General features: G+C 36.9%; 5 protein-coding genes across 5 annotated transcripts; 2 read left to right on the plus strand and 3 right to left on the minus strand.

The window, feature by feature from the left end:
• Positions 1–505: 505 nt before the first annotated feature.
• On the minus strand, positions 506–2,319 carry LOC111797245 (UDP-glucose flavonoid 3-O-glucosyltransferase 7-like). Its single transcript, XM_023680204.1, has one exon. It carries the CDS (start codon positions 2,165–2,167, stop codon positions 734–736), a length of 1,434 nt encoding a protein of 477 aa, XP_023535972.1. The 5' UTR covers positions 2,168–2,319; the 3' UTR covers positions 506–733.
• A 17-nt stretch (positions 2,320–2,336) lies between these two features.
• On the plus strand, positions 2,337–16,009 carry LOC111797265 (40S ribosomal protein S16-like). Its single transcript, XM_023680226.1, has 4 exons — positions 2,337–2,344; positions 5,432–5,437; positions 13,865–13,870; positions 15,321–16,009. Exon 4 carries the CDS (start codon positions 15,382–15,384, stop codon positions 15,814–15,816), a length of 435 nt encoding a protein of 144 aa, XP_023535994.1. The 5' UTR covers positions 2,337–2,344; positions 5,432–5,437; positions 13,865–13,870; positions 15,321–15,381; the 3' UTR covers positions 15,817–16,009.
• Positions 3,362–8,098, minus strand: LOC111797256 (CBS domain-containing protein CBSX1, chloroplastic-like). Its single transcript, XM_023680214.1, has 8 exons — positions 7,601–8,098; positions 6,949–7,033; positions 6,796–6,860; positions 6,347–6,395; positions 5,767–5,819; positions 4,839–4,954; positions 3,916–3,973; positions 3,362–3,806 (listed from the first exon to the last, which is right to left on the minus strand). The coding sequence occupies exons 1-8, from the start codon at positions 7,817–7,819 to the stop codon at positions 3,732–3,734; spliced, it is 720 nt and encodes a 239-aa protein (XP_023535982.1). The 5' UTR covers positions 7,820–8,098; the 3' UTR covers positions 3,362–3,731.
• LOC111797237 (polyadenylate-binding protein 2-like) lies at positions 9,602–14,603 on the plus strand. Its single transcript, XM_023680194.1, has 9 exons — positions 9,602–10,312; positions 11,532–11,650; positions 11,904–12,560; positions 12,647–12,724; positions 12,884–12,973; positions 13,149–13,286; positions 13,497–13,670; positions 13,762–13,971; positions 14,075–14,603. Exons 1-9 carry the CDS (start codon positions 10,066–10,068, stop codon positions 14,330–14,332), a joined length of 1,971 nt encoding a protein of 656 aa, XP_023535962.1. The 5' UTR covers positions 9,602–10,065; the 3' UTR covers positions 14,333–14,603.
• Positions 16,010–19,678: 3,669 nt separating the features above from the next.
• On the minus strand, positions 19,679–21,502 carry LOC111797275 (protein ALP1-like). The gene is made up of 2 exons (XM_023680237.1): positions 20,476–21,502; positions 19,679–20,391 (listed from the first exon to the last, which is right to left on the minus strand). The coding sequence occupies exons 1-2, from the start codon at positions 21,156–21,158 to the stop codon at positions 19,854–19,856; spliced, it is 1,221 nt and encodes a 406-aa protein (XP_023536005.1). The 5' UTR covers positions 21,159–21,502; the 3' UTR covers positions 19,679–19,853.
• Positions 21,503–21,923: the final 421 nt, after the last annotated feature.

Raw genomic sequence — 21,923 nt, forward strand, 5'->3', positions numbered from 1 at the left:
TATATATATATATATATATATATATATATATATATATATATATATATATATATATTAGTGAATTTACAAAACCACCCTTAAATGTACTTTTCTGTCACACTTGTAATTATAAAATTAGACCCTCGACGTTTGCAAGGGTTAGAATTTGCCCGACCTATAAGCTAAAGCTAAGAGAGAAATTGACTTCTAGCCACTTATGGCTTTGTTCCTTGTAAGAAGTCAACACCTGTCCATAGAAAGCTCGGTTTCCATTGCCAATGTTCAAAGTGTAAGACCCCAAACATAATGCTAATAGACTTTCCCTTGAAGTTTTAAAAGCGTGTCTAAAGGGAGAGGTTTCTACACCCTTATAAGAAATGTTTCATTCTCCTCTCCAACTAACTGAGATCTCACACCCAAACCGAAAACATCTACCACCCTCATAAGGAATGTTTCATTCTCCGCTCCAACTAACGTGGGTTCGAAAGGAATCATGTACAAATCAAGCCCAAGATCAGCCCATATATTGACACAAATTTAAGTGATCTATATTGTGTTATATATGGTTATATCAAGCCCAAGCTCAGCATGCTCAAATGCTCATTGTGTTCTTCATATGTATACATATTTCTGGTTAAGGAATCACCACTTATTCATCTAATCCTGTAATTACTAAAACGGCATAGTGTTATAAGATAGTGATATGATAAGAAAATTCAGTACCTTTCTGTCTGGTCATTCTTGAACAAACCATTCAAATCCGAGACCTGATATCATCAAAGAAGGCCTTCAAATCAGAGAGAGATGATCCACCATCTTCAATGGCTTCCCTTGCCTGAATTCCAAGCGCTTCTGCTCTGCTTCTCATTCCTTCAGCTTCTTCCCCCACCATAACTCGGTTCACTGCCTTCTCGATCGCCTCGCTCGTTATCAAATCCTTCCCAGCTCTTCCCCAATGCATAGCTCCGACGCCGACTCCGATCTTTAGAACATCAGTTATCAGCTTCTCATTGTAGAATTGTTCTGCAGAATTTGGCCATGTGACCATTGGCAACCCAGCAGTCACTCCTTCCAAAGCTGAATTCCAACCACAGTGAGTCACGAACCCGCCGATCGACCGGTGATCGAGAATCAGCACCTGTGGTGCCCAGCCTCTTATGATCAGCCCTTTCCCTTCAATTCTCTTCTCAAATCCTTCTGGCAGCCACTCTTCTTGATCATGAATCTCCTTCTTCACAACCCAAATGAAGCTTTGACCTGTAGCTTCAAGGCCCTTGGCAATTTCCAGCAGCTGGGAATTGGTTAAACTAGCAAGACTTCCAAAACTTACATAAAGAACCGAATTAGGGTTCTTCGAATCCAGCCATTTCAAGCAATCATGTTCCTCAATGGATACAGAATCTCCCCTCTGTGCTTTATCTTCCTTAACATTACTGTACAGAGAAAGGGGGCCAATATGCCAAGCTTTTCTCCCCATAACATTCCTGTAATAATCAGCATACGCTGGCTCAAGCTCATAGAAACTATTGATGAGAAATCCATAACATCTGGATTCAACTTCTTTGCTCGCTCGATAAAGCTTAATGAAATCCGTTTCAACCTCTTCTTTCAAGAATCCCGGCACTTGACTACGAGTTAATTTGATTTCATGAGGCAAATTAGGGATTACAAAAGGTTGTAAATCAGAGGATACCTTATCGAAAGGGCGATTCGCGATTATACTCGCCGCCGCGCACAGAGAAAAGAAGCAAGTTCCATGAAATACAACCCTAAGAATCCCGTATTTTGCAGCTACGTCGGTCGTCCATGGAAAGAATGTATCGGCAACGAGGCAGTGAGGGCGATGCTGTTCGAGAATCCGATCAATTTCAGGCTCCAACATGGTGGTTGCCCTAAAAAACCTCTGGAACATATCCGGTGTCCTAGCCAAATCGAGACTCTCGCAACCGTCCGGCAATCCGACGGCCGCTGAGGGGAAATTTATGATGAGAAGCTCGATTTCGCGGCCTGGATGACCGGAGTTGTTGATCGATTTGGCTAGGCGTGTAGCGTTGAGAGGGGTTGTGATAATGGAGACATGGACACCGTGAGAAGCGAATAGTTTCGCCATGTCTATGGCGGGGATGGAGTGGCCCTGCGCCATGAAGGGGAAGAAGAAGATTCGGAGTTGGGTGTGTTTGGAATCCATTAGAGAGGAGAAACAGAGATTCGCAGAGATAGAAGCGGGAAAATCTGAGGAACTCTGTTGCTACGATCATGGAATTTAATACTGCAAATTGGTCGAGAAGGTGGAAGAATATTGGACCCCTTCGCTCCGATTCGTCAAGTCTCGCGCTGAAAATTGGTACCGCCGTTGCTATCAACGGTCTCCACCCGTTTCTTAATTGACTCAAATGTTCTGTTTCTAGAACCTCTTTAAATGTTACTCTTCACATAATTTTGTTTATTTAAAATTAGATTTTATTTCAAAAGTAGCCGTCAATTCTCCCCTCTTAATGGATTAGTTCGATCTAAAACTTGAGATAATGGGTACAATCCGAAAAAAGATTTAAACGTGGTTGTTAATGGAATAACTTCAACCATATTCGGAGGAGTTGGTATCAATTTATGTCTAATTGCTATCCATATAGTTTCTCTAACTGTATTTTCTAATCAGCCAATCTAAATTGATCTTGTAACAGATGGGCACAGAACAAATCAAATTTGAATTTCTTTTTTTCGTACCATAAATTACATCTATTTTCGTCCAACCTTCTAATGAAATAATATTATTTTTTTTCTTTTAATCATATAGGCATAATATTTTAAAGAGAAAATAAAAGTCAAAGCAAGAGTCAAAAAAGTTGATTGGATTTGGGTTGGATTCCCGACGACTTGGGTGACGTGGCGTGGTTCAATGACTCGGGACGACTTAGGTTTCAAAGTCCAGGTCAGAGTCAACCATGTACCCATTTTTTCTCGTCTCACGTCACATGTTTTTTGAAACTCTGGCAAAATCCTTACTTACTTCACACGCCATGGTGATGACCAATTTTATATTCATATTCCCTTGAAGAAGTTCATATTCCTCAATGATGCAGCATTTGACATTATTTCTTAACCCAGCCAGCAACCCTACCCTTATAATACTTGGTCTGCTTTAAATTTATACAAATTCTAACTCGATAAATCCGTTCGAAGTTGAAAACCCAATCTAAAAAAGTTCACGAACTAAAATAGATTCTATGATACGGGCTATTCCAAGTACCTAAGAAAGTTCAGAAACTAAAATAGGTTCTATGGTACGGGCTATTCTAAGTACTAGACACTCTCGTTTAAGTCTTAAGCTCGTTGATTGAATCTCACATTTACAGACGCCAGCTTACATCAGAACAAGATATCCTTAAAGCAGTAGAAAAATAATACTTGCATATCATATTCAAAACGTAAAGGGAAATCTAAAGAATGAGGTTCCAACAAAAATGACCCAACTTAATAATGAAATCTAATAGCGGGTCGACCTGAAATGCTGGGGATACTCAAATATTGACATGGACCAACATTTCGTAGTTGGGAGATTGGGAAGAAGAATCTTAGAGCATCAATGAACTTCCATTTTTAAAGCTATAGTTTGCTTGAGGACGGAATCCACAACTTCAGGAACAACTCAACCATGTGTAAACTATAGGATACTATATTCATGATCTACAAACAATGCTAAGCTTTTGTGATACATGTTTACCTCGGAGCGCCACCAGCCAATGTTTCTAGAATTATGTCGACCCTTCCGCAGCACGTTTTATCTGCAATGCTGCTCTAACAACATTTCCCCTAGTAATGATGCCCACCTGAAACATGAAAACAGAAACAAATAAGATGGACGGCCATGACTGAGGGAGCTTTGAAAAGTTATTACACTTTTAAAGTAGAATGGAAAAGAAAAAGAAATATTACTACCAGCTTGCCATCTGCATTTACTACTGGCAATCGACGATATTTTGTTTCGAGCAACAACCTAAACAATTGAAAATTCAAGTTAGTTAAAACAATAGCTTCAAACTTCGGTAGCCACAGATTAACTTGTAAAAATGGGTAAACTCTTGATTCTGCAGTCTTTTCTAAAAAATGTGTCATTTGAACGATGTTTTTGTTGAGGATTATTGGGAGTGAGTCCCACGTTGGTTAATTTAGTGGAAGATCGTGGGTTTATAAGTGAGGAATATTATCTCCATTGGTATGAGGCATTTTGGGGGAAGCCCAAAGCAAAGCCACGAGAGCTTATGCTCAAAGTGGACAATATCATACCATTGTGGAGAATCGTGATTTCTAACATGGTATTAGAGTCATGCCCTAAACTTAGCCATGTCAATAGAATTCTCAAATATCGAACAAAGAATTGTGAGCCTCGAAGGTGTAGTCAAAAGTGACTAAAGTGTCGAACAAAGGGTGTACTTTGTTCGAGGGCTTCAGAAAAATGAATCGAGCTCCATAAGCCTCAGTACTTTGTTTGAGGGGAGAATTGTTGAGGATTATTGGGAGTGAGTCCCACATTGATTAATTTAGTCGAAGATCATGGTTGGGTTTATAATGGAGGAAGTTCGAAATAAAACGAAATACAAAAAGAATGAAGTTTACTCAACCCCCACACACGGTTGTGAGGAACAAGTGATGATTAAACAAAGTCACAGAGTAACATGGAAAAGATAGTCTTTTTTGTTTTTTTTTTTTTGAAGAATGCACATAAAAAGTTTAATTAAATGAAATTATATAATTAAAAATTAAAATTGATTAAATATCTTGGTCGAAACATTGAAGAAGCCATGGAATATATAGATTCAGATTGAAAGATAATGCAGAAGAGAGAGATATAAAAAGATTACCTGGCAGCATCTTCTAAATTTGAAGTTTCACGAACAACTAGTGGAGCAGGTGTCATCAGGTCGCCGATAACTTTACCATTTGTTTTACTGAGAAGTTTCTGTATCTCATTGAACGTCTGCCACCATATTCAGCAAACATACAGATTTATTTTTCATTTCAATAAACAAATGGTGGTGAACCACCGCTCCACATAATTCATGGTCATGATCATGTGACTGTTCTTTCTCCAAAGAAATTTACTTAATTAAGGGATGCCAATGGCAGAGCTAATTTCTGTGACTCTTCTTTCTCCAAAGAATTTTACTTAATCAAGAGATGTCAATGGCAGAGCTAACTTCTGTGACTCTTTCTTCTTCAAAAGATTTTACTTAACAAGGGATGGGAGAGCTAATTTATGAGACTACATAGCTACTTCAATTTTAAAGCACTCTCCTCAAAATAATGTCAATAACAATATGCAAGTAACTATACATATCACGTTCTAAAGATAATTTTGCAGGTATATATGTTTTCTTGTAGCATGTTCGCGGCAAATCGGTGTTCCGTAAAGAACTTGAGCTGCTTACATGATCATTACAAACGAAAATAGCAGCAGAGTGCTACAATCAGATATATAGAAAATCTCATCAGTTTTTAAACCACAAATGAGTTGTAATGAAATGTAAAAATAAAAAGTAGTGAAAACGACATATTTTATTTTATTGAAAGCAAATACTCCAAAGATTAATCAGTAACTTTTATGAGTAAAAAAAATATATAAAAAGGAAATTTTTTTATGATTTGGGTTCAACTAATAGAAACCCAACCCAGACAGTTTGGTTGGATTTATTGGGTTTCTGAGTCAAAGCATTTTTTTTTTAACATCAAATGTCTCCATAACAACAAAAACAAATAACCTGAAGATAAATGAGGGCATTGCTTACATACTTTCCACGAACTGTCCACATCAGGAAACAGATTAGTATCACTTTGAGTGCCACCTAATTTCCAAAAAAAAAGGGTGAAACATTATTGGGTAAGATGAGCAATGGAATAGATGGTTACAATAAAGTACAAAGAAAATGATTGACGAATTGTGACTGAACCTTTTTAGAAAAGTTGTGAGCATTAATGTCAATTTACATGCACCTCAAATAATCTTACCAGACAACAGTAAGATTGTACTTTATTTGGTTTTATATAGAGCTTATAAGATATTAAGTGGCCACTATAATTGATAATCTACAGCTAGATGAAAATAACATGATCAAAAAAGTAACAGCTAGACGAGAATAACACTATCAAAAAACACCATAATTGATCACATACAAACCACAAAACTTTGTTACTAGTCCACCCAACAAAAACAATTTGAATGAAGCACTTCAACATTTAGGAATTAATATAAGAAGGATGAATAAAGTACTAGTAATTTAATTAAAACTGAAAAGGACAGAAACCCAATTTCAACAGAAAAATGCGCGAGAATAATTCCTCAAGTAATGGTGATAATCAGAAGTTAAAATACCTGAAATCGAATCAAGTGCCAACAAGTCATAATCTGAGACAACCCCAACCTGCCACAGGAAGCAATTAATGTAAAGGCACTAAAATCATATAAACCAAATTATTATGATCAAGTAAGGCAGGTTATCAGCTTCAATAGCAGTATGGATTCTTGAAATCAAGTGCACTCTTAACATAAATGGACTAAACTTCCTGACATGGCTTAAGGGTAATACTTCGACCATAGATAGACATACACTCCAACCCCTCAAAAAAGAAATGAAAAATGTCAATAATATGTTTATTTATTTATTTTGTATGATTATCGGCGACAACAAACAGAAGATCCCTTCCCCAGTCCCCTCTACAGCCATATCATCAGACTTTGGTAATTCACTTCCACAGTAAGTTGGCAGTTTCAATATAAAACTACGAGCGGAAAGAACAAAAAGATGGAAGGAAAAACTCTACCAAATTCCAATCTTCATCCACAACAGGAAAACCAGTTATTCTCTTTTCCACAAGGGTTTCTAACGCTGTGACCACAAAAGCAGATGAATTAAACAGTTATCATTAGCAATTATAATGAAAATAATTAAAATAAAAGCCCTAAATCAACCGCACCTTCATCAACTGTTGTTGTAGGTTTAACAACAAACAGATCCTCCTTTCTAGTCATAAAATCACCAACCGTATATGTTCCTCGTATCTAAAAATCATCATGATAAAATAAGAGCGAGATACAGACGGCCAAGCAGTAAGCAGAAGAATAAAACCGAGGCTAAAATAGCCATAGACAAGTTATTGCCCCACACTATTCCTCTCTAAAAGAATAATTATAAATAACCATAACATATATCATAGATCTAGCCAAAAATAGGATGAGATTGATAATTGTAAATAGTACTTACGAGCGTCGGCTTCCGTTCGATGTTCCACTCTAAAATTTTGCAGCATAAGCTTAGTCGAAGAGATTCGATGAATCGTTATAAAGGAGAAGTTTAATCTCTCGATTACTTCTCAGCCAAAATGGCATCAAATTTTTGCGGTTATGTTCATAGTTGTTCATATTGGACGAACATACAGATCATAATTAGGCGAAGATACGTGAAGGAATTCCAGAGGATGACATCCCGTTCATTACATTATGCTAAATTACATTAAACCGTCAATTAAAGTTTCATTTCCAGTACATAACCTAGAGACAAGCACGCCTCCCTGGAAATGAATAATAGAACAACTACAGCCAAAAGAAAGCGAGAAAGAAATGACAAACCGGAAAGGAGTTGAGGATGCCAGCTCCAGCGGAAGCGAGAACCAGAGGCAAGGGAGGTCCGGCGGAGTTTCGGTCGGAGATCTCAAACCTCTGCAACCTAGTGAGAGAATTAGACGAAGGAAGAGGCCGGCGACACAATTGCTGGCGCTGAGAGTTAGGAAGGTGGTGAGGATAAGCCCGCGCAAGAGCAAGCGCACAAGACAGAGAGATGGAACTCATTTTGCTTACTGTTCGTCGAGTAACTGCGTTTTCGCCAATGGAAAAAACGAACACAGTAACCTGGGAAGAGAATAGTTGGAAGAATCAATAGCTGATCTACCGAACGGAAGAGAATTACAACCGGAAAAGTTGAAAATCAAAGCGGAATCGGAGAGTTAGGTTGCAATTAGCTTCCGTTCCGACTTCCGTATGAGCAAGCAGCACTTTCCCGAGAAGAAACGGGATAGCGGGAGAGGAAAATCCCCGTCTGGGGCGGCGGAGATATTTAACGACTTAGTGCGACTTTAATTGACAAAGAACGTGTGATGTCGGGCCTTTCAACTCCGTCCATTGGGTAAAACTCCGATTAACATGTATAATTAAAAAACAAATAAAATAAATAAATGGATTACGGATAAATTAATAAAAATAATCCTAAAATTTATAATTTCTCTAGTAAATATTTTTTATATTTTTTAAAATTTCCATAATACTCCTAAAAAAAATACTCTTACAATTTTATTTCAAAAACTTTAAAAAAAAAAATTGTTAATGCCGTTTAATTTTTTTATAATTTCAAAAACACTATTATTATTTGTTTCAGAGTTTTAAATTAATTCAAATATATTTTTATTAATTTAACCTAAATAAAATTCGATAGGGTTAATTAAATTAAATTAAAAAAACTCTCATTCTTTTTTAATTATCTTTATATAATGATCATTTTTTATAATTATAATTTTGGGTTAAATTATTAATAACAAGATTATTATAAATCTGAAAGTACACTTCGTATTTTATTAATTTATTTGTTTATAGCTCACATGTGTATTGAAATTGGATTAATAATCAATAAAATTATAAAGTTATGTAATAACTTACTTATTTCATTAAAATAAATCTACTTAATTTGTATTTAGAAATATTTCAATAAACAAATAACAAAAATAACGGATTCCTTTTACATATAAAATAATATTATCAGATTAAATAAAAACTATAATATTTTGGTTTTTTTTTTTTTGAAAATACCTTTTTTTTAACTTAAAAAAAATATTTAAAAAATATCACTAATTTTGATTTCAGTAAGATTCCTAATTAAAAAAAAATTAAAAAACACATTTAAACTAAAAAAAATAGTTTCACTTTAAAAAACACTCGTAACATTAAAAAAAAAAAATTTATAAAATGTTTTTTTGTCCATATATTGATAATAATTATTTTTTGAATTTTTATTTTCAATGATATTAGAACTAATATTTTTAAAACATAATATTAACGGTTAGAAAAATTTTAAATTATTAAAAAGTTGAAGTGTAAGAATGTTATTAAAATTAGTTAAAAAAAATATTTAAAAAACAATGTAAAAGACCATTTTAATCTTATTCAAAGTCTTTTTTTTTTTTTTTTTTTTANAATTTCTAAAAAAAAAAAATATTAATTCTCACTATAAATTTGGAAATATAACTGCCTTGCGTGAAATTTGTTATTAATTAATTAAAAAAAAAACAAAAATAGGATAATTACAGAAGAAAAAGAAAACAATATTTACAGATATTTATTATCTATTTATTTATTTATATTTAAAAAAACTGATTCTTTATTCTTCCGGAAGACCGTCACTGCCAACTGAAAAAGTTACAGTTACCGGTTACCTACGGATTCCCGACTTGACCTCGTCAGATGGGCCCACAGAAAGTTAAGATGGACGGTTGAGATTTCGCGTATAGATTTATCTCTAGGGTTTACCCGTAACTGCCTACATATATAAGGTCTCGCGCCTTCCTCTTCTTCCTCCTTTTTTAGTGCAGTTTTATCTGCCCTCCAAACCCTCGCGTCTTTTTTGTTTCGACTCTGTCTCCGTCGTTTATACGTCACGCGCCGCTCATTTTCCGGCGCTTACTCATCCCTTCATTCGGATCCTTCCGATTATCTATCCGGTCCTTGTCCTTCCTCCTCCTCTTTCTTCACTATCATTCTCTTCCAGAAAAATCAAAACAATTATTCGTTTTAGGAGTAGGGAGATTTTTCCGTCGGGGCTGTTTATTTTTGGTTCAATATCTAATATCTTAAGGGTTTTGGTTATCCTCCCCGGTTGTTCGTTGCGTTTTGCTGGCCTTTTTTGAGTGTCTGAAGAATCGCCGTTCACTGATTCCTTCTTAGGGTTTGTGTCTGAATAACAAAAGGAGAGGGAAGTGAGGAGAGAAAAAAGGGCACGAAAACTAATTATTGAATTTTTTTTGGAAAGTAGAGAAAGTATTTCGAGTATGGCGGCTCAGGTGCAAGCTCAGCCTCAAAATTCCATTTCCGGCATCAATCCGGCGGGAAATGGTGGTGCAAATTTTGTGACTACTTCTTTGTATGTCGGAGATCTGGACCCGAATGTCACGGATTCACAGCTCTATGATATATTTAATCAGTTGGGTCAGGTGGTTTCGGTTCGGGTTTGCCGAGACTTGACGACCCGGCGATCTCTCGGCTATGGTTATGTCAACTACAGCAACCCACAAGATGGTCAGTGTGACTTCACTTTTTTTCGCTTCTATTTCGTGTTTAATGTGCTTTGTTTATTTTCTTAAGCTCAATTTTAGCGACGAATATTTCTTAGCTGATTTGGCCGATTGCTTGGGCTGGTATAATGCTGAGATGAATTCTAAATTTTAGGATGGTTCATGCATATTAATTCATAGATTGTATCGAGAGAATTTAGTCCTACCAATCCCATAAAAGAAAAGCTTGTAGCAATTTGATACAAATCGGGGAAATTAGTGTCATCTAGGAGAATAACAATTATAAAAGATTGGGTGGTTAAAATAATGCATACTGTCTGATGGCCATTTCTGTCTACAAGACGTGAAAAAACCTTTTTGTTTTATCATTTCGAGAACTAAAACATGGGCTGTCGGACTGAGAGATGCTGAATATCATTTTATTGCATTTTGATGTTTGGTCTTTAGAATATCAATATTGTTTTCTATGGCTATGACGTACTTCTGTTGAAAAATGATCAATAAAGGTATTGCATGAATACACCATATGTTCTATAGATGTGCCTTCTAGTTCCAACAATTTTATTAAGGTAGCTACCAGCAAGGACAGATGATGGTTTAGGCAAGGATTAAAATATTGATATTGGATTAAAATTAGTTATTAACTTCTTTTTACTTCCAAAATAAATTATTGATCTCACTGTTAATATGCATATGTAGGTACAGATATATGTGTTGCACGAGTATTTATACTTGATAGTCCTTAATTTCAGTTTGTACTCCCTGATTTATGTCATAACGACAGACATTATAATCCTTGGATCTAGGCTAGTTTTTTAGCCTTGTGTAGCATGTGTATCTTAAATTGATGATTGCTAGTTTCATTCTTAGGTAGGTCTGGAAATGTTACGTTAATATGCATATTTTATTATTCAAGTGAACTTAAACCAATAACTTGGAAGGTTGAGTTGTTGGACATGTCTACATACATGGACGGATTGTTATGTTCTAGTGTTTGCTTATTTTAGACAAACATTGTGTAAATTCTTCAATGGGTAAGATTTTGGGACGTAACAATTTGGAACAAATTTTATAGGACTTTAGTTCTTTTTCGAATGCAAAATTTTATTACAAACCATCATGTGATTCAAACAAAGATCATAGATTCTGGAACTTCATCTTGATCTCATTAAACATTAAATGCACACCATTCTAGCTAATGTAATCATTTTTTTCTTGAACAGCTGCAAGAGCATTGGATGTGCTGAACTTTTCCCCACTAAATGGAAAACCTATTAGAGTTATGTATTCTCACCGTGACCCAAGCATTCGCAAAAGTGGGGCTGGAAATATATTTATCAAGGTATCTCTATTTTTCATGTTTTATTCCCACCTTTTTGTTTATTTCATGTTCATTTATTCAAATTGCTTACTCGATTTTGTTATGAGTTAACTTTTGCATTTTAATTTTACAGAATTTAGACAAAGCAATTGACCATAAAGCTCTACATGTTTTTCATGTTTTATTCATACCTTTTTGTTTATTACATGTTCATTTATTCAAATTGATTACTCGATTTTGTTATGAGTTAAACTTTTACATTTTAATTTTACAGAATTTAGACAAAGCAATTGACCATAAAGCTCTACATGATACATTTTCGGCATTTGGTAGTATCCTGTCTTGCAAAGTGGCTTTAGATTCCTCTGGCCAGTCAAAAGGCTATGGTTTTGTGCAATTTGACAATGAGGATTCTGCTCTGAAAGCTATTGAGAAGTTGAACGGTATGCTGTTGAATGATAAGCAAGTTTATGTAGGACCCTTTCTTCGTAAACAAGAAAGAGATAGTTCTGTTGGCAAATCCAAATTTAACAATGTGTTTGTGAAGAATCTTTCTGAGACAACTACGGAAGAAGATTTGAACAAGGTTTTTTCTGAATTTGGGACAATCACCAGTATCGTTGTGATGAGGGATGCTGATGGCAAATCAAAATGCTTTGGATTTGTGAATTTTGAAAATGCTGACGATGCTGCTAGGGCAGTTGATGCCCTCAATGGAAATGTATTTGATGATAAGGAGTGGTATGTTGGGAGAGCACAGAAAAAATCTGAAAGAGAAGTAGAATTAAAGAACCGGTTTGAACAAACCATGAAAGAGGCAGCTGACAAGTACCAGGGGGCAAACTTGTACATTAAAAATTTAGATGATAGCATTAGTGATGATAAGCTTAAGGAGGTTTTTGCTCCGTTTGGCACTATCACCTCGTGCAAGGTTGTAATTTTATTCAAGTGTTGTACATTGTCTTTTGGTTTAAGCCTTTCGTGGGTATAGTATTTTGGTTATTTTGTGTGTTTCAGGTCATGCGTGACCCCAATGGTGTGAGCAGAGGTTCTGGATTTGTTGCATTTTCAACCCCTGAAGAGGCATCTAGAGCTGTGAGTTCATGTGCTGTTTTCTAATATATGATTTATTATCTATTTAGAAACACCCCTACTCACAATTGATTTAATTGCTGTGCTTTTTTCCATCTATGCCTGTGATTAATGATGCACGTATATGGAAGGATTGTAATGGTTCATTGGAATAATTGACAGCTTATGGAGATGAATGGCAAAATAATTGTTAGCAAACCATTGTATGTAGCACTTGCACAGAGGAAAGAAGATAGAAGGGCCAGATTGCAGGTTCTTTTTCTTATGTTTTCATACTTTTACTTGGCACTGCCATTGTAACATCATTTGTCATAATTTGGCCTCGGGGACATACTACCTTCTAAGTCGCCAGGCTTGGTTTCTTTCCGTTTTTTTTTTATTATTTTATTATTTTGTCAAACATTATGATTTTGACTATGTTGTATAGGCTCAGTTCTCTCAAATACGACCCGTTCCCATGGCTGCTTCAGTTGCCCCTCGGATGCCAATCTATCCCCCTGGTGGTCCAGGTATCGGACAGCAAATGTTTTATGGTCAAGGTCCTCCTACAATGATTCCTTCCCAAGTAACTACTTTTACCAGACACTTTTTGTTGGCATTTTAATTCCGTATTCTTTACCTTTTAGTTCTAGTGAATCAGTGGTAAAATTGTATTGAAGTTCTTATTTACACGTTCATCCTTATGCTATCTTGCCTTCCGAAAGGCATAGTGTCATTATGAGAGCCACATTCTCGATTATTGTTCAGTTTGTTTTACGGGTATCATTTTTGCCAGGGTGGCTTTGGTTATCAGCAGCAGCTTGTTCCTGGTATAAGGCCCGGTGGAGGTCCAATGCCAAATTTCTTTGTCCCAATGGTTCAACAGGGTCAGCAAGGGCCGCGTCCTGGTGGCAGACGTGCAGGAGCTGTCCAGCAAACCCAGCAGCCTGTTCCAATGATGCAACAACAGGTTGATGATTTTTCTTTCCATCTTTCTTCCTCTGTTGTGGGCTTTTCATGTTATTTAAATCGTCTGTTTTGGTTGGTTCAATGGATGATAGATGTTGCCTAGAGGAGGACGTGTCTATCGTTATCCCCCAGGAAGAGGTCTGCCTGATGTTCCTATGCCTGGTGTTGCTGGAGGCATGTTTTCTGTTCCATATGACATGGGTGGTATGCCGTTGCGTGATGCATCCCTCTCCTCTCAACCTGTCCCTGTAGGTGCTCTGGCATCTGCTTTGGCAAATGCTACTCCAGACCAACAGAGAACAGTAAGCATTTTCTATATTATAAACGGAAGATTTCAGTACTATCCATATGAATTTGAACATGAATCATTACTTAACTGGATTGCTTGTGATTATAAATATATAGATGCTGGGGGAGAATCTTTACCCGCTTGTGGAACAATTGGAGCCAGACAACGCAGCCAAGGTAACTGGAATGCTTCTTGAGATGGACCAGACTGAGGTCTTGCATTTACTCGAGTCCCCGGAGGCTTTGAAGGCGAAAGTAGCTGAGGCTATGGAGGTTTTGAGGAATGTAGCTGCTGCAACACAGCAGCAGCAAGCAGGCAATGCAGCAGCTGATCAGCTAGCCTCTCTGTCGCTGACCGAGAACCTCGTGTCGTGAGTTGGTTGGTTTGGTTGGGGTTGTGTTCATAAGGCTTCCTGATTCATGAATGAATGAAAACATGTAGTAGTTGTGTGCGATACGATCGACTCGTTGTTTATTTGTGGAGACCATGGTTTTTTCCCTCAAAACTCCTGAAGACTGCTGACAGTTTCTTTGTTTTTTTCCCCTTCTTTTTAGTTCTGCTTTGATGGTACACTTTTTTCCTTAGGTTGAAGGTTTTATTATTTTCTCTTTTGACATTAATCCGGATAGTCATTTTTTTAATTCATCTTTCTTGTGTTCTTTTCTTTCATATCATTATATGATCTCTTTGTTGATTTGGAAAATGCACAATCATGATGTTACTATGTCGAGGCCTTTCGACCGCTCCCGGTAGATGGCTCATGCTCTTTTACAAAAGGAATTTTTAACCCAGCAAAAACTTTTTTTGGTCTCGTTTTATAAGATAGGTTATTATGAATATGCTTGTTATGGATAGGTTATTACGAATATGCTTTAGCACCATAATAATATGTTTAATAGGTTTGTATAGGTTTGTAATACCCTAGTAACATGTTTATCCAATTATCTAACAAAAATCAATTTTTAATTTTTTTTTAATTATCAATTTTTTTTTTATTATATGTCAATTTATTTTTATACAAGCAAATTCTCAACTTTAATTATAACTCAATTAAGTAAGTTAAAATATTCTCAAGCAAAAAAGGTTGAAAAATAATTAATATTGTAAGTAAAATAATAAATAAAACATTTTATAAATTAATATCAAAAGCATTTTATTAATTCAACAAATTGAATCCTAAAAATAAAAAATGTATAATTTTCAAGAGGTCAAAAAAAAAAAAAAAAAAAAAAAAANACAATACGGTGCGTTTTGAATGTTTGGGGTTCTGTTGTAATTAGGGATAAACTGAGGGGATATTTCGAAACTTATAAACCCTAACGAGGGAATCATATATAAATGCTTTAGCAGGTTTTGCCCCAGGCCTGAACGTTCAGATTTAAATTTGGGGCTTTCACTCCGGCAGCTTTCTGAAGCCCTAGCAATGGCGGCTCCGATCGAATCGGTGCAATGTTTCGGACGCAAGAAGACGGCGGTGGCCGTCACCTACTGCAAACGCGGCAGGGGTTTGATTAAGATCAATGGCTGTCCAATCGAGCTTGTTGAGCCAGAGATCTTGCGCTTCAAGGCCTACGAGCCAATCCTCCTCCTTGGACGTCACCGTTTCTCTGGTGTCGATATGCGCATCAGAGTGAAGGGTGGAGGTCACACCTCGCAGATCTACGCCATCCGTCAGAGTATTGCCAAGGCTCTTGTTGCCTTCTACCAGAAGTACGTGGATGAGCAGAGCAAGAAGGAGATTAAAGACATTCTGGTTAGGTATGATAGGACTTTGCTTGTCGCTGATCCTAGGCGCTGTGAGCCCAAGAAGTTTGGTGGTCGTGGTGCTCGTGCTAGGTTCCAGAAATCATACCGTTGATCGAAGAGTACTAGGGAAGCATCGGGGAAAGGCGTTAGTCGGTAATGATAATTTGTTTTTTGTTTCTGAGTTCACATTGCTTCGAAGACATCAAAATTATTCTTCAGTCTATTCTCTAGTATAAGTATTTGGATTTGTAAGACTTGATTTTCCGTTGTTATTACGATAATTGCAATCAAAATGCTTTTTGAAACATCGTGAATTATCCGCCAATTGTTTCTGTTTGTGTTAGATTATAGTGCAGAAAACTGACCATACTTCTCGATTAATTATCATTTTTACGAGATGGGTTCTTGTTGAAGATGATCATATAGCTATTGGGCAAACCAGTTATTATACTTAGATAGTGCCTCGAAATATTGTGATTTAGCATTAGTCTATTCTACTCCGGCAGACTTTCCTTGAAATCATCAGTCCTTTTCTTCATTATTCACTTGATTTCCATTCATCTTCAATGAGTGTCTCCCTGTAGAACATGGGTTGTTGATGCATTGTCCTTTGCTGTGGCTGAAAATTGTAAACCTTGGTGCTAATTGCTCTGCTAAACTCTGAACTTAGGCTCCCCAAGTGGCTGTTGTTTGACTTGGACAAGTTCTGGTTCTTGTCTGGCATTGCTTATTGGTCTGAACTCCACCATAATTGATGGAATTGATGTTTCAAATGCTTGATTGATGATAATAAGCATTAAAAGGTGCTTGACTTGTGAGTTCATCGTGTAGTTTAGGTTTAATAAGTTTGTGTTTAGTACCTAGGTTGCTCATTCTAGGTTTTGCTAAAAGGCTTCAAGAACTGCCCTTCATCTACATAATGAAAAGAACAAAAAAAAAAAAAAAGAAGTTTATTCGAACAAACCTGACGTTGAGATCGCTTATAGTAAAGTAAATTACAGATTTAGTGTCTAATAGATTCTTGGACTTTTAATTTTGTGTGTTAAGTGTGGATACGAATTAACTCTTTTCATTGGGTAAAGAGCATCCCTAATTTTGTTGCTCATTGGTTGCCGTGGTTGAGATCTCTTTTGGTAATTTCACAGCTCGACCTTCATCATAGTTACTCTAGCTAACGACCATCATAGTTACTCTAGCTAACCGTGGTTGGGTTTGATGAATCTATATGTAGCAAAAAAATTTACCCATTTTAAATAAGTTAAAATTCTGTATTATTAATATGAAATTCATATATTTTGTTTATGTTATTTTATTGATATATAGAAATCAAGTTTGATAATTTTTCTCCAGAAATTTGTAATAATAGATAGAAATATATAAAATTAAATAATTTGTAAATTAATTTAGCGCATGAAAGTATTGGTTTTTTAATTTTCTTTTTCTTGATATTCACAAATATTATCTTTTTTTAGGAAAACAAAAATAAAAATTTATTAATGTACGGAAGAAAATATTATCTTTTACTTCGTCATTATATAGAACAAAGAGATCAATCATTTGATCTCTTAGAAAGATGTGAGGGCGTAGATTTATGTAGTTAGCTACTTTATATGATATAAATAAATATAAAAAGTAATTAGATGGCATTTCAAATTGAGCCTCATCTATCATATATGTCTCGACTAGTTAAGAAAATTGTACGTAGTGTAATTCAAATTAAAAATCATAAAAGAATGTACACGTAGACCGCCTAAATTTTAATGAAATTTCAATAAGGTTAATGAATAAATATTAAGCTAAAAAGAGAGACATTGATATCAATACTTAAGCAATCTTCCAAATAAAATGTAAGATCTATTAAAACTACGAACTAATAAAAGAAACCGTGGGAGAAAGAAATCCAACGGAACTGTATAATAAACTTCTTATATGTCTTAAGCCGGATATTGAAATGATGGGAGAAAGAAACGAACGGTTCATCTTATATGTCAAGTAAAAATTTATAATACCAAATTTCTCGAGAAACCCAATTGAATTGTCTAATAAACTTCAAAAACTGATATACTTAGCTTTAGCTATCATATATTCAAAAAATTGGTTCGTAAATAATTTAAGTAAACATTCAAGTGATTAAGATATATATTCTTGATCTAGTTCGGGAGGGAGAGGGATGGTCCCTATAAGAACTAGGAATATGAAAATACTTCTTGGGTCTTGCTCTCTCTACTCTACCAGAAGCCTTATTTTCAGTTGTTCCATAAAATTCCAAAGAAAACCAACCAGATAAAATGTGAACTGTAATCACTCTATTCCATTGCCTATTCAACATCCTGAGCACTGTCATTTTCAACGATACAGTCTGTATCTCCTGCAAACAGCTGCTTAAATACTCTGATTTTTTTGCTTTGGCAGTCAAAAGCACCACTTTTCTTAGAGCAGCAAGTTATACAGTTGCTAAGCAGATGTCAGCAAGGACAATATCTGGTTTTGGGAAGAGGTTGAGACATCGTGAGCCTCGAAGGGGGGTGGACTGTGAGATCTCATGTCGATGGAAGAGATAAACAAGTGCCCGCAAGGATGTATGGACTCTGATGGGGGTGGACTGTGAGATCCCACGTCGGTTGGGGAGGAGGACGAAACATTAGTTACAAAGGTGTGGAAACCTCTTTCTAGCAAACGCATTTTAAAAACCTTGAGGGGAAGTCCAAAAGGGAAAGTCCAAAGAATACAATATTTACTAGCGGTGGGGTTGGACGATTACAAACTCCAACTTAGTTGGGGTGAGAATGTAAGGTATACTAAGCATTCGAGAAAGGGTTGATTGTCTCTTAAAACTACTTCCAAAATATGCCTGTCCCTAATATCTTGATCATTTCCTAACAGGATACAACCATAATTGAATTCAGAATCAAGCAAAAGGCTATGAGAGAGCAGATAAGTGACAAGAATTGAGCACAACACATCAGAAGAAATGATACTCCACCTTTCTAATCCAGCCCCATGAACAGTCACTGTTAGGAGTCGAGAATTCAGTGTTCTCAAATGGTGACAGAGAAAACTAGTTAAACCCAATGTAGGATTAGGTATTTGGTTTCTTTCAAGTCAAACATGAGACAAGCATCTCTATGAAATTTCAGCTTTCATAGAGCTAAAAAGTACGCATTTTTGTGCTCAGAAAAACAACAAATGAATAAGGACCCAAGGAAAATCCTACAATGAAGAAGGAACGATGAAATTTTCAGGTACAATCAAATGTCACTCCAACTTCAGACTGATTTGTAAGGAAGCATACACAAAAGGGATGGTCCGGTCTTTGGTCTCCCTTCTGGGCTTCTACTCAAGGTTTTAAAACGCGTATGCTAGAGAGAGGTTTTCACACCCTTATAAAGAATGCTTCGGTCTCTTCCCTAACTAATGTGGGATCTCACAATCCACCTCCTTCGGGGTCCAGCGTCCTCGTTGGCACTCGTTCCCTTATCCAATCGATGTGGGACCCCCCAATCCACCCCCTTCGAGACCCAGCCTCCTCGCTGGCACATCACTCGGTGTTTGACTCTGATACCGTTTGTAACGGTCCAAGTCCACCGCTAGCAAATATTGTCCTCTTTGGACTTTCCTTGTTGGGCTACCGCTCAAAGTTTTAAAACGCGTCTGCTAGGGAGAGGTTTCCACACCTTTATAAAGAATGCTTCGTTCTCCTCCTCAACTCAACTACAATACACAGTACAAGATATACAACAATGAGAACTTGGCTATTCCATGTCTCCTTGTGGTTTTTCTTTTGTGGTCAGTGATAGGAAACAGAGAGCCAGGTAGAAGGCTTGCAGTCTCCAAATATCAGAGACTTTAGCCCACTTTTTCTTTTTTGATAATCATACGAGCAATAGCTAATTCTAGACATAAAACTCAGAAAATGAGACCAGTTTTGTCCAAAGGGAAAGGAAATGACAAATAAAAAGCAGAACATCCAAAGCTTAGAAGAAGAACGCGTTGTTATAATAATTTGTAAAAGAATCGTCAATTACCTACAACAGTAATTGTTGAATGGAGCTGGATGAGCTGCCTTCAATAAATATCCTAAGAGATGAAATCTCTTTCAAATGATCTGTACTTATTCCACCAATCAACTGGGTTCTTGAGCTTGAAATTTTAAGTGTGAAGCTCTCTAGCTCTCAGAGCCAAGGCTTTCTGTATCATAGAAGCCTTCTCATCAGGTGAATCCTCATTCAATCCAATACCAACATACTGAGAGCTATGATCGAGTGAAGCTAAGCTCTCCCATTCATCAGCCATGGCAGTAAAATCCTCCCTCATCAACAAAGCATTGTGAAGAATTGAGCAAGCACCAATGTATGCAACAGCAGTTTTGAATTCCTCATGCATTGGTTGGCTCAAAACTCCCCAATTTCTCAAACTAATGATGGCTTTCAGAGCTGGAATGCACATCAATCGATGAGCTTCATTGAAACTCTCTTCAGTAGACCCTGAAACAGCTCCTGCAAAAGGCACCATTAACCATGGAAGCAATGGATATTCGCCATGTCCAAATAAGTATTGATTCACAGCCATCCCATGAAGGTAAACAGGAGGAGAACCCAGTAGCCTTCCTTCTTCAATGTCTTTAAATAGCGTTGTGGACATAAGCACCGTCGAGTCGTCTTTATCGCCACGAAATCCTGCAACAATACTAAGGATTCGTGACGAGGAATCAACAACAAGTTGAGTAGCGATGCTATCTTCATAAAAATTGGTATTTCTAATGATCTTGAACCTTGTACAAGAAATCACGCCACAGCAATTCGGAAGCCCAGCAATATCTTCAAAGGCCGAGGATGTTAATTCAAGCTCACTGGGGCAAGGGAATTCAACCCAAAAGCGAAAATTAGTGCAGAGAACACGACACAATTGCTTAGCACAGAACCTCGCTACAGACTCCGAGACGCCAAATTGGTCCGAAATCGTCGAGAAATCGCAGCCAGTGGCCAGCCGAGACAAGCCAACACCGAGTCGAATCTCCGCGGAGAGATCAAGAGGCGAACCTACCGGGTCGCGACATTCGAGAAGCGGCTCGAGCAAACCAGAGAGCCATTCAAACGTCGAGGAGGTCATTCGAAAGTGATTCCTGAAAGAATCAGGACTCCGAGTCCGCAACAGATGGACTCGTCCACGGCCGCCGTCCTCACCACCGCTGTCGGATGGCCCTAATTCAAGCAGCTCCGACGAATGCGTCCTCTTCCTCTTACGCGAAACGGAGAGAAACGAAAGGGATGCAGCAATTTGCTGGGAAAACAGGAAGTGATTGAAGAGAGGAAAGAGATTAGCATAGAAATTGGAATCAGATGAAGAATTGGACAAAAGGGAATGTGGGTTGGAGGAAGGGAAGAGTAGCAATAGCAGTAGGAGTAGTTGGGAGATCAAAGAAGAGAGTAAAGCAGCCAATTGCCGGGAATCCATTAATGGGTGACTGTCAGTTCGCAGTTACAGAGAATTGCAGCGTGGAGCGTCGGAATTGGGATTCGATTCTCTCGGGAATCGAGCAGAGCGCGAAGAACGGATTGGTGTTCGTTGTTTTGTCAGCGCCGGACGTGGAAGGCGTGAATCTTGTACAAATTACGCCATAGGAACACCTGGCGGCTTGCTCGGACTACGCTCTCCACTCTCGACTCTGTTTTTTTTTGGTTTCACGTGGCTTTCCAATTTCGTTCTTCATTTGGGATCCCAAATGCTTCCAAATCTCTCCCCCTTTGACCATCCTTCCAATTTAGGGTTCATGATTTTTTCCCCCAAATCAAACGCACCTTAATTTCAACCATTAACTCACCAAATTAAATGAAAATCTTCATGGATTTCTTACTTTATTGCGTTTATCTCTTACATTATCGTGTCGATATCCTTATTTACTGAACCACATATGTGATCGTGATCAGATTGAGAAGACTAACACGTAGCACAATCGTTTCGAGGTGAATTCTTCGCCACATCGAGTCGTACAATAATACTCTTAATTTCTTAAATTTTTTTAATTATTATAAAATTTTAAAATTAATCACAAATTTAGCCGTCCTTATATAATTTTTAATTTTATGTTTAATATGTTCTTGAATATTAATTTAAATTATATTTTTAATTAAACCGACACCGTCCTAATCCATATAATTTAGGTTGGTCGGGTTAAGATTTTCTTAAAACCTCGTCTTGAAAATTATAATGCAAGTTGGA

Source organism: Cucurbita pepo, chromosome LG01 (assembly GCF_002806865.2).
Source record: "Cucurbita pepo subsp. pepo cultivar mu-cu-16 chromosome LG01, ASM280686v2, whole genome shotgun sequence".
NCBI lineage: Eukaryota > Viridiplantae > Streptophyta > Magnoliopsida > Cucurbitales > Cucurbitaceae > Cucurbita > Cucurbita pepo.

What these genes read in the sequence shown, in the direction of transcription:
- LOC111797265 (XM_023680226.1), top strand. Translation starts at nt 15,382, where the DNA reads ATGGCGGCTCCGATCGAATCGGTGCAATGTTTCGGACGCAAGAAGACG.
- LOC111797256 (XM_023680214.1), bottom strand. Translation starts at nt 7,819, where the DNA reads ATGAGTTCCATCTCTCTGTCTTGTGCGCTTGCTCTTGCGCGGGCTTAT. An exon ending in GCATCCTCAACTCCTTTCCG is followed by an intron (nt 7,034 to 7,600) that starts GTTTGTCATTTC and finishes GATGATTTTTAG; the next exon opens with ATACGAGGAACATATACGGT. An exon ending in TGGATGAAGATTGGAATTTG is followed by an intron (nt 6,396 to 6,795) that starts GTAGAGTTTTTC and finishes TTCCTGTGGCAG; the next exon opens with GTTGGGGTTGTCTCAGATTA.
- LOC111797237 (XM_023680194.1), top strand. Translation starts at nt 10,066, where the DNA reads ATGGCGGCTCAGGTGCAAGCTCAGCCTCAAAATTCCATTTCCGGCATC. An exon ending in CTGGAAATATATTTATCAAG is followed by an intron (nt 11,651 to 11,903) that starts GTATCTCTATTT and finishes TTAATTTTACAG; the next exon opens with AATTTAGACAAAGCAATTGA. An exon ending in ATAGAAGGGCCAGATTGCAG is followed by an intron (nt 12,974 to 13,148) that starts GTTCTTTTTCTT and finishes TATGTTGTATAG; the next exon opens with GCTCAGTTCTCTCAAATACG.
- LOC111797245 (XM_023680204.1), bottom strand. Translation starts at nt 2,167, where the DNA reads ATGGATTCCAAACACACCCAACTCCGAATCTTCTTCTTCCCCTTCATG.
- LOC111797275 (XM_023680237.1), bottom strand. Translation starts at nt 21,158, where the DNA reads ATGGATTCCCGGCAATTGGCTGCTTTACTCTCTTCTTTGATCTCCCAA. An exon ending in GGCGTGATTTCTTGTACAAG is followed by an intron (nt 20,392 to 20,475) that starts GTTCAAGATCAT and finishes ACGAATCCTTAG; the next exon opens with TATTGTTGCAGGATTTCGTG.